The sequence below is a fragment of the Periplaneta americana genome, chromosome 15, assembly GCF_040183065.1.
Source record: "Periplaneta americana isolate PAMFEO1 chromosome 15, P.americana_PAMFEO1_priV1, whole genome shotgun sequence".
Classification (NCBI taxonomy): Eukaryota; Metazoa; Arthropoda; class Insecta; order Blattodea; family Blattidae; genus Periplaneta; species Periplaneta americana.
Window position 1 is genome coordinate 92,310,725 of NC_091131.1, and position 21,193 is coordinate 92,331,917.

The window sequence follows — 21,193 nt, forward strand, 5'->3', positions numbered from 1 at the left end:
TTTATGAATACGAAAAACGTTGCTTCGCTGATCATTCACAGAAAGCCCCCGCTAAGAATGTCTATGAATACGGCCCTAAGTTTTAACCACCGTCGTGTTTTGAAGCCTGAGCTAGATGGCACGTACCGTCCTCAACGTCTGTGAAGATTACGAACCAGGATTAGACGTCAGTTAGCGAAATTCCTGACCATGCATTCAGAAAAAAATTCCGATATGTGCAAATATGTTGCCTTGTTTCGAGCTAGAAAAACACCCTGGGATACGACTTTCCTTGTTCATTTATCTTTCTAATCTAGTTCGATAAAACTTTCTGTTATTCGCGAACAGCTCCTGCAAGTTAAATTGGAAAACACGCTAGGGAAATTAATGATGATGGTTTTGACGTAACTTGAAATGTGACACAGGAAATCATAACGCGAAAAGTTTCCACTGACGAGAAGTGACAATGTTCTCGGAGACCACATGAAACCATATGTTTCGTATCTGCAGGGAGTTTACGTTGAAAATAATTAATTCCATCTTGTTCTCAGGAAGTAAGCAACAAGGGTAAGAATAAAATCCCTGACATCCTTCAGTACGTTAGCATTTAATTTTTAAATTAGTCATTATATTTAGAAATGTGCTCATTTGAAGATTCGTGGGATTTGAAGTCTGTATTAGATTCTGTGTAACATTTCCATCTGAACGTATCGACAGCACCCCAATCAAGTCACGGAGATCTTCAAGGTTTCACAGTAGGTACAGAACTCTGTCCTTGGTATAATCCCAATGAAAGAAATGCAATGGTATTATTGATAGAAAGTTTCGGTCTGATCTAACCCAGCGCAGTAGGCCCATGTTATCGGCCTCAAACGGACATAAATGGAAGTCCATTGACGTTTGTTTATTAAAACGTAATATTATGAGCCATATGTATATCAGCAGAGTTTTCTCGCACTTGTTGTGTACTTCTTAAAAGAAGCGATAGAATTCAAGCATATTAGGCTATTATACACTGTAGTCCATATATTTTCCTTGAGAAAGAAAAACTAATAGAAATTAACTAGGCCTAAATAATATAATCTTTAGTCCACACCTGTGGAGTAACGGTTAGCGCGTCTGGCCGCGAAACCAGGTGGCCCGAGTTCGATTCCCGGTCGGGGCAAGTTACCTGGTTGAGGTTTTTTCCGGGGTTTTCCCTCAACCCAATATGAGCAAATGCTGGGTAACTTTCGGTGCTGAACCCCGGATTCATTTCACCGGCATTATCACCTTCATCTCATTCAGACGCTAAATAACCTAAGATGTTGATAAAGCAGTCGTAAAATAACCTAAAATAAAATAATGTAATAAACTAATAAACAATGAAAATGTATTCTTAATTTTGAAAGGTGGGAGAGGCCTTTATGTATATTTCTCGTAATTCGGATGTCCTGATGTGAATCGACGACGCAAGGTTGCGATGGTGACCCCTGACCACACAAGACTGCTTGCTGTGGCCCTTCAGAAGCTCTTCAGCAGTCGGCCCGCGCAATATGACCGACTTCCATCTGCGCGCTAGCTTACTATATTATTTCTCCAATTCGCCTCCCGAGAGGGTATTATTGAGATTTCAGACAGTTTCATCAAGTTTACCTGTCGGCGGAAACGAACGCCAAGCTTACACTTACTACTCCAACCGTAACGAGAACAATCTACTCACTCATAAGTCATCATCATCATCATCATCATCATCATCATCATCATCATCATCATCTTCATCAGCAACAGCAGCAGCAGTATTTGCAAAAGTCGGCAATTTTAGTCCGTTGGGCCCCAGAACTAATATTCCATTAGTTTCTTAGCATCCTCCTAATCTTTTCTTCTTTTTCCCCTACCTTTATTTTTCACCACTACGTCTTTTTTATATTTCGCCCTTTTCCACTTCACTTCCTATTTTGTTTCTTTTTGTCTTTTCGTTCCACTTTCTTTCCCAACTCCTTTCTTCGTTTCACTCTCTTCTTTAAACACCTTATTCTTTGTTCTTTATTTATTTCTTTGGTCTAAGCTCCTAACTTATTTTCTTACTTTTATTTTATATTCTTTCGTATTTCTTCTTCATTTTCCTTTTATTTCATTATATTCTTTCTTTGTGTCAAAATTTTAACCGGAACCCTATACGGACAAGTTAATTGTCCATTTTCTCCATTGTAATACACTATCTACCAAAAAATAATTGGATACTGTTTTTGCCCCTTTAGAACCTAGTGGTACCACCTCTTGTTGCTGTAACAGCAGCCACCTTGTCAGGCATGCTCTCCACTAGTTTGTGTAGGTTATCCACTGGAATGCGTCGCCATTCCTCTTGCAACATGCCACTCAGTTGGACAATGGAAGTTGGCCCCATGTTTCGGCGGCTACTATGCAGTGGTATGCAGACAATAATGTTCACCGGTTGGACTGGCCTGCACAGAGTCCTAATCTCAATCCCATTGAGCACCTTTGGAACGAATTGGACTGGCGATTGAGGTCTCGGCAGATGCGGCCAACTTTCATTGTCCAACTGATTGCCTCCTTAGGAGCGGGAGACCTGTATTTACCGCTCGCCGAAACGGAGAGGAAGATATGTCAGAATGACATAGACTTGCTATAGGTAGAGGACATGGAAACGACCACTCAGCTGTCTAGTGGAGTGCAGTGCGTATTCTCAGTAACTGTTTCACGTCGCTTACCTACTGCTACAGTACAGTATGGAGGAATCTAAAAGACGGAGAAGTGGTCATCAGGCAAATTCTTTCAATGTTGCATGGGAAAATGCTTACTTTTTCATAGCTGCTGGAATAAATACTCAGTGCTTTATCTGCCACAACATTTTGAAAAATAGAAAGAAACATAACATAGGCCTAATGCGTCATTACGAGTCCAGATATAAAGATACTAAAGATATTAATCTTCAACAATTTAAATATCTCTCTTCAGAGAAAACGTCAGCTCAGTGTTGATATGTTGAATAAATTACGGGATTTCCATCGTAAACTTACACTTTTCGTAAATCAGTTTCCGGAAGTTAATATGGCTTACTTTCGAACGATAGAAACTGCTCGTGATGAAGCCATTTTAAACTATTATGTGCAAATATTAATTGAAATTCAAAATGAATTTAATTCTAGGTTCCAGGTTCTTGTATTAAAGTCCACACCTGTGGAGTAACGGTTAGCGCGTCTAGCCGCGAAACCAGGTGGCCCGGGTTCGATTCCCGGTCGGGGCAAGTTACCTGGTTGAGGTTTTCCCTCAACCCAGTATGAGCAAACGCTGAGTAACTTTCGGTGTTGGACCCCGGACTCATTTCACCGGCATTATCACCTTCTTCTCATTCAGACGCTAAATAACATAAGCTGTTGATAAAGCGTCGTAAAGTAACCTACAAAAAATCTTGTCTTAATTGGAAAGAAGTTTAAAGTTATCATAATAAATTCCTTCAACAGCAGTTGAAACAATGTCATATAAGTTACAGGTGGGCCTGGTTGGCGCAGTTGGTATAGCGCTGACCTTCCAAAATCGAGGTTGCGGGTTCGATTCCGGGCCAGGTCGATTGCATATAAGTGTGCTGATATAACCTCCGCAGTTGCGAGCGTCGTTAAATAAAACATAACATTTAACGATTTCCAGCTTGGACTTGTTGATCTTCAATGTGGCCTAAGGGCTAAAGATCGTTTGAATAATATTACTAACCTGGTTGACTTTTACATGACTAAACATTAACAATAATATCCATAACTACACAGGCTGGCTGTGAAAATGATTGCTATGTTTGGCTCAACATTTATATATTTGTGAGCAACTGTTTTCTATAATCAACATTAATAAAGACAAACATCGAACATCTGTAACTGATGTTTCTTTCAGCTGCCAACAGCATAAAACCTCGTTTCCATGTACTGACAAAAATATAACAAAATGGTATTGTACATTTAAATAGGTATAAAATTTATATTATTTCTGTAAAATAAATATTTCTGTATTAATTAATAAGTCCAAAATAGTTTTGCAAACACTGAACGGGAATTCATTTCATGAACCTCGTAATAGTACTTCCTTTTGTGTACATTTTGTACGAGATCAACCCTTCTTGCAGTCCACCCTATACAGAGCGCACCTAATATCTGCATTCCGTCATGAGCTGTGAGCCGGCTCGGAGAGCGCAAACCTTGTGCAGGCCTGTTCTAAAGGGACAAAAACAGTGCCCAATTACTTTTTGGTAGATAGTGTACAATGATATTACTCATGGTACCATGGAAACAGAAGTATAAGTGGTTTTCCACGTGGTTCGTTTAGCTCTGTTCTCTATTTAATGTACGTCAAAATCATAATGCTTGCTTTCCTCACTATATTCTCATCACTTACCAGCTTATGAAATTAAAGTCGTAAGTCGTCTAATCTTTTATGGCTGTGTTAATACAGACTCCAAAACAACGCCATTGTCAAGTTCGTTTTGCCGTGAGAGTACTGATTAAGAAATAAGCACTGGAAATATCATATTTTGAGAACTTTACTAATCTGATCTAAACTGTCACAAGACTATTACCTCGACATGGGCTGATGAAAGCCTTTCATTTTAAAATAATTATTGTTGGCTGAGGAAAACATTATAACAATTATATTATATGGTTCGTAATTTCTCTTCTTCGTTATCTGTGAACTCCTCACTTTATTTATTACAACTCATTCACAGACAGCCAAATCAGCACCCGTACTGAAATTGCGTTACTGAAAGAAAAGCTGATATGCTATTGCAGGTCTGTATAGCCCTGTCGCGTTCCCCTCCAAGGCGATTCACTCCCTCCAGGTAGGGGAATAGAAAGTGCACATCGCACAGAGACTACTGCACAATGTGCGCGACTGCTCAATGTGCAGGGTTTTGGCATGCCTGGAATAGCTGAATCGGTACATTATATATGTACGAGTATGGCTAGAAACTCAGCGCATATGAAGGTGGAGGTGATGTTACTGGCCGGCTGGGACAAACAAGACTCAGTCATTGGCCAGTCGGTTCCATGTCGGGCATTCGTTGTGAGAATGGGTGGGAGAAACTGTCATTCCTTGCTCGGATCGTCTCCTGAAATGCAAACAGTATCTATAGCTGCGTCCTAGCGCTAATGCATACAGGTATAGTGTAAGAAATGAATGTATTAAACCATCAATCTTCTTTTATAACTTGCTAGCAATATATTGTGCATATAAAATATCATGAGTTTTGATACATAACGATTGACACTCATTAGCATTTTCAATGTTTATTACATAGTGTTTAACAACTCTGTCAGAACATCTTCACATGTTCTTAGTTTTTAAGGTTATTTGTTATTGAAAGAATTTTCAATTTCAAGTGATTGGTTATCATTATACATATAGAGTGTCCCTAAATTAGACCGACACTCTTTGTGATTAGATAACCTTTTTAAAAAGCTTTTTTATAAGGAACAAGTGGGCTGCGACGTTTCGTTTCAGTGCAACAAGATTTTGTCATTACTCGGACAATCTTGCAGGACGAGGTTGAGGTAATCGGATATTTGAAAATTAATAAACAAATAATTAATATTAAAACACCTACTGCCGTGTTAATTTAGCAGTCCGAACCCAATACACTTCAGTCCATTTGTTCCTTTAAGAAAAAATGTTTTAAAAAAGGTTATCTATCCGATCCCAAAGTTTGTCGGTCTAATTTAGAGACATCCTGTATAGTTCAGTGTGTCTTGCCATATCTTTCGAATATACATATGTTGGTCTTACAACTGTCTAAATTGAGGTGATAACTAGTTATCTTATTATCTATATTAGAAAGAGTGTGAGTTCATAATAATTTATGATTTCATTGAAATTATGTTTAAGAATTACTTTTTCTTTAGGAAAAGTTCAACAGGTTGGTATTAAATACTGAACATGTTAAGTGAATATTGAAAATCTCCATTAATTCAGCAGCCGAAGCAGCACTAACCAGCTCTGCCTTCACGTTTTCTAACATTTCTCCAAGAGTCCCTAAAATATCGGTAGCGGATGCTGTGACTGCTTTATTTTTCATATCGTTTATCTGCATTTTATTTGTGTCTTATTAACATATACTCTCTAGATATACAGGGTGTCCACGAAAATTCTGAACAATTTAGATATCAAACCTATAGAAATTTGTGAAGAATATCGATGGACACCTTGTATATTTCTTTTTATTACACCATAGTTAGTTTCTTTATTAACTAATTCGTATTATAAATCAAATTTTCTATTCTTATTACATATTTTTTTGTTATCGTTGCACGCACGCAGTACAATTGTACGCAGCAGACAAACTTCCTCCTCCTCCTTCAATTTTGCGCGCCCCGCTCCCAGGGGGAGGGATGGTAAGGAGCTGATACAGTGCCCCACCCACGGCTGCGATGGCATGGGTCATGTCTCGGGAAACTACGCTACCCACAGAAGGCAAGCCATTTTCCACTACTCTCAGCAGTCACTACCTAGAGATGATGGTGGTCAGACCCGTGTCCAGTAGTTTGGCTTGATCAGTGTGTTTCGGTTAGATTGTCCGTATAATTCTTTATCGATTTATTATTATTTTCTTGCATTTGAATTTCGTTCTTTAAATGTTTCATATTTCCACTTTTATTTTTAATAATGCCCGTGATTTTTATTTACGAAGAAGGAAAAAGCATTATGATGTGTATACAGGGTGATTCAAAAGATGCGGTTAAGACTTTGGAAGCGAGCACAGGACTTCAAGCAGAGCAATTTTTTAATAGTAGTCCATGTTAGCCGGATTCAACCAGGAGCACTACGGACACTTAGTCACTGCCACAATTAACCCACTTTGCGGACACGGTAATGATTTCTCTGCGTTGTAATAATTACGCATTTATAGCATTCATTTTGTATTGCTATTTATGCATTCTTTTGTTCCCTTAGGTGGAGGCCCGGCATCGCTATGATTCCACTTCACAAAAGTCTAGTAGTGTGCGTCTATTGTCAATTTGTAAAAGTAAATGTTGGCTTAGAACAAATTTGTACGAAATATCATGAAAAAAATCCTCTGTAGATGAATTATTTACTCATCACATTTAATTTAAGATAACACCAGAGTTGATGTTTACAGTAGGACACCTAAATAACAAAACAAAACGTGATATGCGTGAAATATAATACGAGTAAATAAGTCAGAAAAATAATGCGTATTATTTCAGAACTGTGCGATAAATTTCGAGTCCGCAAAGTGGTTATGTACGATAGAGCCTAGGAACACATAAAGTTGCAGGTTTAGTCTTTCTGACATGGATTTCTATTCAAAATTTGTTCTACTTGGAGCCTAGCACACTCCCGAAGTCTTGATTAAAACTTTTGAGCCACTCTATATTTATTTAGAAGCATCGTCGTATTAACCCGTTCTCCCCCCCCCCTCACACCCTCCAGTTCGTCCGTATAATGCTTGCACAAACCAGTAGATCGTTGTCGTTTTATGAATTAATTTTATTTTTATTTCGTTTGATAGTTGACACGTGTTCAAACTTCCAGTCTTTTAATGGCTGTATGGATATCGATGTTACGAACCTGTTTATGTTCTCGTATTCTTTTTCTTAATTAGCATTGATTACTTCTAATCTCCTAACCCCCAGCGCACCTTACGAAAGGGAATGCACCCTACCACGTGGATTGTATATATATTATTTTTTATTCCACCATTTCAAAATTATTTACTTTTAGCCAAAAGTGGGCAGCGTTTTCATGGGAAAAAAAGTTGAAATGAAATCCCTAATTAATTAAACATGACAAATTGACCATGTCTGAGCAGTATTTTGTAGCCTGAATGTTAAAGAGGCAAAAAAAAAATAAAAATAAAATTCACTGGGGTCAGGTCCTTGCCTTCTCTTTGTGTCTGGCTGTTGTGTATTCTATATGTGCTTGATGTCGTGTTTGCTCGATGTCATCTCTGATATTTGCAGTGCCATATGCTCCTCCTACCTTTTGAGGACTCAACTGGAAACATAAATGCAGTAAGTTAAGATGTCTGAAACTTTGAAATACACATCTACTTTCCTATTAAAGTTTATACAAACTTCAGTGACTTTACACTTCATTATTTTTAACTGTATAATTATAATTTCGAAACATACATACATGAAAACTTCCCAGAAAAACTATATTTTGCTATATTTCATATATTTGATCAAACGTGGAATATTTATAATTTCACACATAGTAAATAGCACTCAAATTTCAGTGTGAAAATAGCTGAAAAAATAAACAACCCTACCTAGCAACCATCATTGATTGAATTGTGAGGTGGAAGAACTCTTTATATACTACATGTAATTCATACATTACAATGGTTAAACAAATAGCATGGATGCACATGGCACATCTGCATGTGAATGAGGAATCTTCATAGATAAAGCATGAGTCATGATTCATTGTGTATTAGGTCAGATGCAGACAGATTTTGTAAATAACAAATTATCTTTTAGGAGGCTGTAATTTCATAACGACAAAGACATTTAGCAGATGTGCAGAACGCTATCTGCTTATAGGCTTGGACAATTTGGCTTGTTTCGTCATTAATATGGATTGTGAGTAACACTCATAGAAGAATTGGCTAAAGTGCGCGATGCCACTGCATAATACAACACCAAATACAAAAGATATATCGAGTTTCTGCTAAGTTTGCTAAGTTTGTAATCGGCAACACCACTTCATTTAGAATTTTGATCAGAGGATATCAGACTCTAGCTCCAGCTACCTTTATTCAAAATTAAAATTCCTTGATAATAAACTGCTATAATGTTGTAACTATGCGTATTACGAAATTCATAAAGGTACCACTGGAAAGAAAGGCTCATAGAATTTCAGGGGATGTGTAATTATAATTGTTGGCAGAAAACAATACATGGCACCATAACAAAAAAATACCCTTTTCCGGTCTTTCGCTTATCATTGTGGTATTGTTGGATACAAGCAAATTATGTTAAATTGTGTGAATGTTTACATTTCAACTCATTGTAAATTTTACAGCACTTAGTTATGGCGAACCCACAGGAACGTAGATGGTGTGTATTGTACCACCTCAGAATCGTCTTGTCAGTAGGTGCCGCATGTTGAAACTTCCGTCTAAAGGCACGCTGAACTCTCACTATACTCCGTGTGCTATGGTATTCCAATACACATCAACTACGTTCCTGTGGGTTCGTTATAATTCTCTAAATTCTGCAGAATTCACACTGACTTGAAATGTAAACATTCCATTCACATCATTTAACATAATTTGCTTCTATTCAACAATGCCACAATGACAAGCGAAAGAACGCGGAAGGCGTATTTTTTTTTCCTTGTGGTGCCATCTATTGTTTTCCGTCAACAGTTACAATTACGCACCCCCCTTAAATTCTTTGAGCCGTTCTTTCTAACGGCACCGATATGAATTTCGAAATACGCATAGTTACAAAATTATAGCAGTTTATAATCACAGAATGTTTCTGTGGACACACTGTATAACATTCTCATTCAGAAAAGACATGCTTTTACAGAATTATCTTTATTCAGTTTGAAATTTTTTTATAAAACATTAGGTAGTTTATGATTCTATAGCTCCTTCATTCTAAATTAGATACAATTACAATCATTTATGTAGCCATAATCCAAGTGCATTATTGTTATTGTTATAATTTCAGTGACTATGCTTGGAACTTTGATCTGACTCCAAATCACAAAATTAAAGTAACCATTACATACATTATTACGTTCATTATCTTCATAATTATGGGGAAGTAGCATCCTTTCTTTTTTTTTCTGTTTGTGTCGTCATATGTGACTTTGTGCATTTTTTTCATCTGATCTGCATCAGACTTAGCCGTCTCTTCCAGTAGCATCAGAAAACAAAAGCATGGACCCTTCCCTTTGGAAACATACGTAGTTTTAGTTGTTATAGTTGATGTTCTGTATCTCTCTGTTTAATTCTGTTTTCTTGCAGCGATTCACATTTAGATGTAATGAAAATTATTTGTGTAAATGATAATTTTTTCAGTCTTGTAACATCTTGAAGTTTCAACCCTCTTCTTATTATTCGACATTCAAGTGTTTATATTTCGCATAAAAATTTTGAAGATATTGCACATAATGTCAAAGAGCTATTATTTTTACTACATTCATATTGAATATATTTGAAAAAAAATTATGGAAAGGTTTCTTATTTATTTAATGAGCTCATAAAATATCAACAACTGAAGTTTCAATAAGGAAATAAAATATTAATCACTCAGAAACATCTTTACACATATTATTTCATATTTAGAACTCTCATTCGAAAAATATTTTGACTATAATTTTTGTTTTCAAAGAGATACTAAATGGCTTCGTTGAATGTACAAAAATCACAATTTTGCACAGTTGTTACAGTGAAGATTACAAAGTGTATGGATTTTCACAAATGTTAAAAAATTAACATAAAAACTTCCTATTATAATATATTGAATACCCCGCTTACTAACATTGAGCCGTTCAGAGCAAAAGTGGTGTAAGTCAAAATTGGGTAATTATCTTTACCATGAAATTCTAGAAATCATTCTTTCAAGATCAGTATTTTATTAAACTATAAATGCAATAATCATTAGCTGTCTCCAATCTTCGAGTTATTGAGTCCTCATTCTTGTGAGGATTAAAAACCTACATGAGATTATGTAAGTAGCGAAATTCCCTGGTCATGTTGTCAGGCACCGCATAAGACAATACGGAATAAATACAAGATTTATTATTAAATTATTAAAACTTAAAAATAGTCATTTATTCTTTATACTGTATTCTGTTAATCTTTCGTGTGTGTTTTTTTTTTTTTTTTTTTTTTTTTTTTTTACTTGATCGAAAGCATTTTTATAGAAATAGAGAAGCCTAATGAGAATGGCAGAGGAAATCAAGTTACTTGATGAATTCTTGTTCATAGACACTTCTATTTCCACTAACCTCACACCCTTTTCGGGATCAGATATTAGATTAATCAGCTAAGTTTCTCTGGACTTCCGTTGTCAGTTGTATTAAGAAAGCTGTCACCCACAATGTTTTAATCATTATTTCAATGAGTTATTTAACCGCTTTGTCAAATGCGAGGCTACCTAGCGTCCTGTTACTTTGGTGATAGCGAAATGTAGTCAGACTAAGTATTCGAATTCCTGTGTGAGTTACTCTCGGATCTCGAGGCTAACAGACTCGTCAACGCCTAAACTAAGCCAAAGTGTTTAATATTTTTTTAAATCGGAGTTTCCAGATTCTAGCACCAGAATTTTGCGTTTCTTACAAGTAGACGTAGGCCTATTGGTTATTTACGTCGTAATGCATTACAATATATTAACACTTATACAGAGTGGTTCAAGAGGAATAGTAAATGTTTTGGTATTTTTTCGAGAGAAATGGTTAGTTTTCCGTTCACTTGCGTCTAGCCCCTATTACTAGTGATAGACTACAGTCACTAATCGCGATTATCGACCTGATAGTATGAGTTATTCTGAGTACAATAGTTCATAATATAAACATGTGTCTAGTTTTCAGTGGATGTGGAGATACAGCTGTTTGAATGTTACGCGTAACAAGCTTTGCAGCCACCGGCGTAGCACAATCGACTAAGGTGCTTGTCTGCCGATCTGGAGTTGCGCTCAGGCACGGGTTCGATTCCCGCTCGAACTGATTACCTGAATTTTCCCCAACCGTAAGGCGAATGTCAGGTAATCTATGGCAAATCCTCGGCCTCATCTCGCCAAATACCATTTCGCTATCACCAATCCCATCGACGCTACATAACCTAGTAGTTGATACAGCGTCGATAAATAACCAACTAAAAAATTAGCAAGCCTTGCAAATAGAATGAAGGAACGACAAATGACTAAGCCTACTACTATTAATTGCGTACAAAGTACAAAGCTTAGTATGTGTCGCTTTTCTGCGATCGTCTGAGGGCAGCCCTGTTCATATTGGGTGTAGTGAAACAGCTGTTTGTAATTCCTTTGACTACAAGGACGCCCAACCTTGTTCTTTAAGCATGACGGTGCCCTTATACATTTTAGTTGTCACGTGACACACTAAGTCCCATATTTGCTGAACGATGGCCGCGACGATCACTGCATTGGCCACCAAGATCCCCAGACCTTATTCCTGTCGATTTTTGTCTGTGGGGGTGGATAAAAGACGAACTGTACAAAAACAAAATAAACACAAGACACGAATTGGTCGTTCGCACTATGAATGGTGCTGCCCCATAAAAGAGCGATAGAACGACCAAAAGAGCAAAACTTACTGTTAACAGAGCGAAAAAGTGCATTCAACTGTTAAAATGCCTTGATAACATGTAAGTGAATATAATCATTAAGTAATTTTTTTTTTCCTTCTTACAACTTTTAACGCCTATGCGTAAGATTCAAACGGCTATATTTCCATACCCATTGAAAATTAAACACATATGTATATGTGCCTTTTTTAATCAAAACAGTCTATATTACCACACTCTAAGATATTTACTATTCCTCCTGAATCACCCTGTAATGAGAAGTTAACATAAACTATCACTGACCTCTGTTCTTTCTTTGGAACTTCCATCATCATAGCATTCTATGTGTATAAGAGACAATTAATTCACAAAGGGAACAATTGAGCAACTTAACTGTTGGAAAGTAGGGTTCCTGGCTGCATAGAAATATACATGAGCGACTGCCAGTGTCATTTTTAATGCGTTAAATTTCAAAGTCATGTAACCAATATCTGCATATTTTTCTCGTAGATTTCACGCTGGTAACCCGGTTTCAAATTCCGGCGGATCCAAGTGGAATTTGTGGTGGACAAATACGGTGCATGGTACTCGCAAGATTCTCCCGTTTCCCCTACCGCATTCCACCATTGTTCCATCCTCATCATGCGATGCTAAGAAGTTCACCTTCCCTGATGCATTGAGAGGCAATACCTATGGCGGCAAAAGATAATTACATCTTCTGCGCGTTGCTTATACAGGGTGTTAAAAAGTATCCAATATTTTAGAAGTTGATACTGTCGGTGACTCAGGAGAAGACGAGAGCGGACTGAGGAGGAAGGGATGTGAACAAACAACGTAAGACAACACGTTCAATATTTGTACTGCAGTAAGCGGAAACATTAGGTCTCCTTCTGTTTAATTTAGCTTTAATTTCCATACGCATTGTTACTCATGTTTCCTGCACGAGTAATAACCTGAATACTGGGATGCTTATCTGAGCGATGTTTATAATAATCAACAGCGATAGTCAAGAAGGTCACATTCTTTCCGCTCATCTTCTCCTGAGTAACGGACAGTAGTATGCATCAAAACAAGAAAATGTCTAATAAATATGGGTCCTACAACACATACCTTCTGAGATCTGAACACTTGTTCATAGGAGGTGGTCAATGTGACGTCCATTTATGGCAATGCATTTTCTGCCCTACAATACAGCTGACTACCAGATAATCATACCGTAGTTGACACCCCTGGCATGGAATAATGATACATTGCAAGGAATACTGAAACAAAAGTCTGGTTGGGGATATGAGCGGAGTTCAGCAGAGATGGTGTTGTGAATTTTCGTAATCAGCAAGTGTAAGCTAATGAAAATCCCAATGCAGTTGAAGAAACAAGGCATCAGCACCGATTCTGATCAACGTATGGGCAGGCGTTCTTGGTGATAGATAATAGGGCCATACATGCTACCACAGAGATTAATTGGGGATCGTTATCAGGACTTTCTTATTAACGTATTAAAACAAATTTCAAAGAGTGCGTGATTCCTTACGCCGAGAGGCAGAGGAATGCATTGCCATGAATGGACGTCACATTGAGCACCTCCTATGAACAAGTGTTCAAATCTCAGAAAGTATGTGTTGTAGGACCCATGTTTATTAGATATTATTTTCTTGTTTTGATGCATACTAGCACCTCCTAAAATACTGGACACTTTTTTTAACGCCCTGTAGATGGGGACGTTTGGCTGAATGACGTAAATGTCAAGTATCTACCATTACATATAAACAAATATTTTCTCATATAATAAGGCGAGGGCCACCGATATAGCTCGGGCAATAGCGCTTTTACTTACTGATCTAAGACAATCTGTTGAAAAACTTCAATAAGTGTGGTTGAAACGTGTATTATTGAAATCCAAACATCATTTCGACGTAAACTATGGGTGAAGATTATTATTATTATTATTATTATTATTATTATTATTATTATTATTATTATTATTATTATTATTATTATTATTATTATTTCTCTTAATAATGTTTTTTAAAATAGTCTCGATAATAAAGTAGTAACCAATTGAATTTATAACACATTTAATAAAATTATTAAAGACAGATATCTTTCATCTCAAAGGAGAGTCCATATCTCGAATCTCATCAGGATAACACTTTGGAAATACAAATACAAGATGGTACTCCCATGACATGGGATTGGAACATCATTAGCTCTCCGTCTCACCTAATATAATTACAGATCATCACGTTAATAATAATTTTATTGTTGATATAGACCCTATACAGTTTAAACCTTAAAAGCTGCCTGACATAGGATGTAGGTAGCAGAGTACAGCCACAGTCTAGTATCTACAGTCACGAAGCTTGAGTTGTTGAGGGTACTAGAAACAATAGACTGTGCCGGTACTATTTCGCATTGTCTGTGATGAGGCGATAGTAGCGATCCTAGTGGTTAGCAACTATCTATGGATGCATATTCCCTACGTATTGAGCTTCGTTATTGTATATACTAGACTGTAGTACAGCCTCCTGAACTTTCACTCTCATTTTAATATAATAAAGCATCATGTTTGTAGGATGGATTGTGGCTTCTTATCGGACAAAATATTTCTTTATAAAGATGAAGCGCTGCTCTCGCGACACATATCGCCTCTCCATAAATCAAATGAATATCACAAGAGCTCACGAACAGAAAATCCACCAATCTTGTCCATATCTTCCATTCAGTACACTGCTCCGCCGATTTAGTAGAAGCGTTTGAGCCTAAAGAAAGCAAAATACAGTACAAAATGGTCTGTTGTGACGAGAATCCAATCCAGTAAGGCATCATGTCACAAACACGTTCACGTCTGAGTATTTCTGACAAAGAAACGCCTTGCAAATTTCTGGAGAGTTTATGGTAATATTTATTTATTTATTTATTTATTTATTTATTTATTTATTTATTTATTTATTTATTTATTTAGATACTTATTTATCTACATATATATTTACTCATTGTCACTGATATGAATTGTTTGGATAGCCCAGGCATAACGGACACAACAAAATAAGTGATCCTTCAGATCCTCAGCAAAAGTGTCATGACTTTGGGACTTAGAACTAATTTCGGAAATATTAAATCTCAATAAGCGATTGAAAATTAAAAACTTTTCTCAAACAATCACAATGAAAACCTCCGTTAAGTAAGACTATATTATCGGAGATCGAACTTAAATAATGAGAAGTTAACATCTGGTAGCTGAAAATTAATAATAAAAATAAGTATGTTTATTGTGATTTTTCAGCAGTTGGCAAGAAAATAGCAACACCGCGCTGAGGATGACACCATTAAGATTTCGCTGGGAAGTAAGAAGCGCAAATCTTATTCACACTGATCTCACTATACAAAACGATTCCTGTCATGATTTTTCTCTCTGTGTAAACCTGTATAGCTGACCCGTAAATCTTTTTTTCGCAGTTTGTCCGGGTGTCCACGCGCTGATCGCACCCAGATCCAGGCGCACTCCCAAGAGCTCAAGTGTCCCACACCGGGTTGCGACGGCTCGGGACATGTTACAGGAAACTACTCGTCCCATCGCAGTCTGTCTGGCTGTCCGCGTGCTAACAAACCCAAGAGTAAACCCAGGGACGGTCAAGACTCCGAGCCTCTCAGGTGAGTCCCCCATTATAGATAAACTCGAGACTTGCCCTTTCACAATATGCAAAGTCCAAAACGAACATGCATCCGAAAAACACGCCAGGGACGCCTCATTGGCGAAACCTGCATGTATACAGAGGTTGTTAGATCTGGTGATACTTAGAGAACTGTTATGCAGCCTGATCCGTTTGGAAGACATAAAATAAATTTGCTATAAAACTTATACCAGGAGTGATACGAAAGTTATTTCAGCTTCAATATGACGTTAAAACTCAGAGGTTTTGTATCACTCTTTTCATGAACAAAAGAAATCAGATTATCTCTTAGCAATGACTGAATAAACAAAACGCCGTTTACTGCAAGGCATTGAGTTAAATGCATATTGTGTTCACGGAATTTGAGAATATAAAATCAGTTCAAGTTTTCACTGTGTGTATGGTGTTCGGAGAGCTTAGAATTACGAGGCGCGTCCATAAAGTAACTTTCCCACTCGTCCCACAGCTAGCAAACCATATGTTGCGCGAAGCGACTGCTTGTATACCGGGGACAGAACAACTAGAGGCTTCAGTGACGTCACTACAGAAGAACTCTCACACAGCAGATTGTTCGTTGCACTACAAACTGAAAACGTTGACCACCTACTTTCACTGATCCAGCTGCGCTCTCACAATACAATAACGTCCGTTCAGAAAATGTTTTGCAGCTGAATAATAATAATAATAATAATAATAATAATAATAATAATAATAATAATAATAATAATAATAATAATGATTTATTTTAGCTGGGAGAGTTAAGGCCGTAAGGCCTTCTCTTCCACTCAACCAGCAAAAAGTGTATATACATATGCATGAACTTACAAAGAATCCAACAATTTGATTTAGATGAGAGTTACATGTATACATGGTAAGTACCTGCTAGTGCGGGAGGAGGGGGTGGTCGGACCGCTTAAAAGTAACGGCCTCCAAGCTTCTAGATGTTCTGTCCTCAATATACGTGATAGAGTAATGTCCTGGCATGGCGCATGCGCTAGCAGAACTTCCCGAGTGCTCTCAGTAGCTTCGTTGCATTGGTTGAAGATACTCTCTCCTATTCCAGCTCCCGTCGCGTGTGAAGTGCGACCAGTGATAAAGTTTTTGAATGCACAGGGCATAGCGCCGATTGAAATTTATCGCCAGCTGTACCAGGTCTATGGACCTAACGTCAGCGTTGCTACTGTGGACAATTTTCATCCTGTCAGTGAATTGTACACACAGTAGACTTCACAGTTGTTCAAGACCAAAGACTTCGTCCGCTCCTCTGTAGATAAAGGCCCCACATAGCCTATAACTGATCCTGTATAATTGCCAGAAGTATGGCGAATATCAACGCAACCTAGCGCATAATACTGACATATTTCGAAATAAAATACATATTATTCGTATTTCATAACATGGTAATCTAAAGAAAGTTTGTACAGCTCAAAAATGTAAGTTAAATCGTTTTTAGGCTTCAACGGTGAATGTCATCAGAAATAGATTTTTGGATATTTCACCGTATCCTGGAGCTTCACATATTTTATAGCGTTTCGAGACTACATTCAGGTTCCATCATCATGGCAGATAGGTAAGACCAGAGAGGTCGCCTACTCTGTTGGACTCGTTATGTCTGGCTACTGCAGGCAACTGACCATAGGTAATTCTGATCTCTTGTTTATACATAGTGATTCAGGAGGTGTTAAGGCTGGTTCACAATAAACCAAGAACGGAAACGTTTCCGTTACCGGTTTATTGTGAACCAGCCTTTATCGCCACTTACGGAGCTTACTTCTGGAGACATTTTGAGCAAGAAGTCAAATAAATGTGTCCTGTTCTCAATATTTTCAGAGTTACCTAATTTGAAGTTGTTTGTAAAATATATTTTTCTTTCTTTAGATTGAAGGGTAAACGAATATTACAAACAGAGAATAAACTGTTTAGAAGCATAATTTCTTTAATTGGCTGATATTCTGAAGCTAAGCTAAACCTGTATTGTGAATTCCTTAGTTGCTTCGTGCAGCCTTTTTTTTTTTGTCATTTTTAACTACAAAATTACGTTATTCTTACACACTTATCACAAAAATTGTTACAAATCACACCACTTCTAGCGACTTGTTTCTTTATAGTTCAATTTTGCATCCTAATGTAGGCTTACAGTCTTGAAAAGTTTACAAAAGTAGCATGATTTTTTAAAATTGTTGTAATAAATGCATAAGAATATGCAATTTTGTAGGTAGTTAATAATCGGATATATTTATGAAGCAACTAAGGAATTCACAACAAACTTTTAGCTTCAGATTATTAGTCAATTAAAGAAATGATAGTTCTGAATAGTTCATTCTCTATTTGTAATATTCTTTTACCCTTAAAACTAAAGAAAAAATATATTTTTATAAAGAACTTCAAATTAGTGTAACTCTGAAAATTGAGGATAGGACCCATGTTTATATGACTTTCTTTGCTTTATTTATTTATTTATTTATTTATTTATTTATTTATTTATTTATTTATTTATTTATTTTATGTATGTATGTATTTATTTACTTATGCATTCATTCTTTCATTTATCTACAACAGGACAAAGCCCCCAATTACAATAGATACTGATAGATAATGATATTGTTATTAGCACAGAGAAGAAAAATCGAAATATTGAGTCTAAAAAAATAAGTATTTTACATTATCTGAGTAGTGTACTCATGATGCAATCGGTAGCCTAAGCCAATTTACTGCTAGTATGCTCATTGAAGATGATTAAGTAAGATAAAAGTTAAAATAGCTGCGATTGAGCTAAGTGATATCAAACAGTACAGTGTATTGAGTTATTGCACGTAATAATTGTTTGAAATAGGAGTACATATCAAATTTTTTCTTTTCTGTGTTTTAAGAACAATGTAAAATCAGTTCCATGTATTTCTCAATATCATACCTGCAGAACTGTAGCTCCTCAGAGCGATTGCCTTCGTACCCCTTCAACCCCACCCACCTTTTCTACCAGTGTGGTCATAGCGTTCTAGTTGCGGTCGGCTATATCAACATTCCTTCTCGTAGCGGCAGGTACACAATACGCTATCAAGATTTACAAATGAGCAGATAATAAAATCCTTAGAAACATACCTTTGGAAAGTAAGAGAAAAACGAATGAAGAAAATAAATAAGTTAAAAGACATGTAAAATAAATTTTAAAATGTATATGTGCATATAATGTAAGGTCTACCTATGTATATATACAGTATAAATTGTATGTTGATAAGTGAGTGATAGCTATATGACCGGAGGTCAGTGCTGCCATTCAACATTGTAACGCACTGCAGCCAAATAAATAAATGAGTGAATGAATGAATAAATAAATAAATAAATAAATAAATAAATAAATACACGTACTGCAGTTTGAAGAGAACTGGAACGTGGCGAAATCTAAACCCGTGAAGAAAGGAAATGGGTATATGATTATTTTGTTGTTGAAGAAGACGAAAGAATTGCTTGTTTACTGTATCCCATCCAATTTATTTCTACTCGTCATTTCAATATTAAACGACATTTCAACAAAGCCCATACTAAAAATTATGGCATAGACGAACTTTCTGCTAAGTTCATTATTACGAACTATATATTGATTATTTATTTATATACTGTTAAATTAAGGACAATACTCCTTGTGTTCATTTTGTATTGAAATGAATAGTGACATTTATATTAATTTTTAAGATTCATTACTTAAATGCTACAAATTTATGTTTCCATAGGTGATGATAGGAGGAAAGTTTTGGAAAATCTAAAACAGGCTAGGTGCAAAGAAATCTCAAAGAAACTACCGACAGAAAATCTAGATAACTGTAAATCTTGAAACGAGATAACGCATTATAAATACAATAACTTTATTACAATCCTTTTTGAAAATTACAGTACCGCCACTGATAGACTTTCCACACGCAAAGAATGTAAACAACTCTACGCAGAAGTCGATCACCCCCAATAGAATTGGAGTGAGACTGACGTCATATTTTCCCTACTTACGGGTTTTGCAGGCCTGCTCAAAATGAACTCACTCGGTTTAATGTTTAAACAGCTGAGAATTATAGAGACTCAGTTGCCTAGAGTAGCCTGACATAACAAGCCGAACAGAGTAGGCGACTCCCTGGTCACACCCATCTACTCTAATGATGGAACCTGTATGTAGTTCGAAACGTTGAAAATGTCAAGTTCCAGGACACAATTGAATATCCAAAAGTATGTTTCTGAACGCAAGTTGAAATGAATTTCAACTTGATTTTGAAATCCTCCGAATAAAATAAACAAATAAATTCTAGGCAGGATTAACACCGTGGCTCTCATAAAGCGTTAAAGCAGAGTACTCAAGCCAAGCCACTCCTACATCGAGGCCGGCTTGATAAAGGTCCATTGTTGCACCGGTATTCGCTGCCCAGTACACGATTAATGCCCTATAAAGCGATGACGACATGACCTTGAACTGTTAACGTAAGCACATTAATTTGTAGTGTGCTGGCGTTTGGGTATGCATTCCTGTATAGCAGTTACCGTGTTGGTATTTTATGAATGGAGGTGGGCGGGGTCACCAGAACGCGCGGGTGAGATGCCAGGGGCGGCTTTTGGGGTGGTGCCAGTGTGCCATGGCACCACCAATGAAAGAAACAAAAACAATATCCTAGAAAGCAGTTGTAATATATATTATTTTTATGTACCGAAGTACATATGATATTTCCATGCAGATATTCTGCGTCATCATACGATGAAAGAGTAATGGAACGGAGAAAAATTCTCTCCGGCGCCGGGAGAGAATATGCATAATAATTTACACATTCAAATCCAAGTTATGTGCATTAGTTTTGAATTGGCGCCGGAGAGAATTTTTCTCCGTTCCATTACTCTTTCATCGTATGATGACGCAGAATATCTGCATGGAAATATCATATGTACTTCGGTACATTAAAATAATATATATGATATGCGTAAATCACTTCGTGATTTAAGACGGCGCTTATTCCGTCGGATCCCGGCCAACTAGTCACTCATATCGAGTGCACCTCAGCACATGTGTGGACTTCGGTCCTGCGTTCATAGACATCTATGACGTAGTGCAGAGGGCGGCCACTAGAGGGAACCCAAGAGTTGGAGCTTAATCTGAGACGATTCTAACCGGCGTCGGAGTTGTATCCGGTGTGGCTTAGTGGATAAAGCATCAGCACGTAGAGTTGAAAACCCGGGTTCAAATCCCGGCGCCGGAGAGAATTTTTCTCCGTTCCATTACTCTTTCATTGCAGTTGTGATAGTTTAT

The 21,193-nt window shown here is 37.0% G+C and overlaps 1 protein-coding gene across 3 annotated transcripts in view; it reads left to right on the forward strand.

Moving 5' to 3' along the window:
• The window catches only part of LOC138715199 (platelet binding protein GspB), a 1,124,434-nt gene that overhangs the window by 1,042,210 nt on the left and 61,031 nt on the right, over positions 1-21,193 (forward strand). For all 3 annotated transcript variants that reach the window (XM_069847835.1, XM_069847836.1, XM_069847837.1), the window contains one exon: positions 15,701-15,895. In XM_069847835.1, coding sequence (XP_069703936.1) covers positions 15,701-15,895 — 195 coding nt within the window. The remainder of the gene's footprint in view (positions 1-15,700; positions 15,896-21,193) is intronic.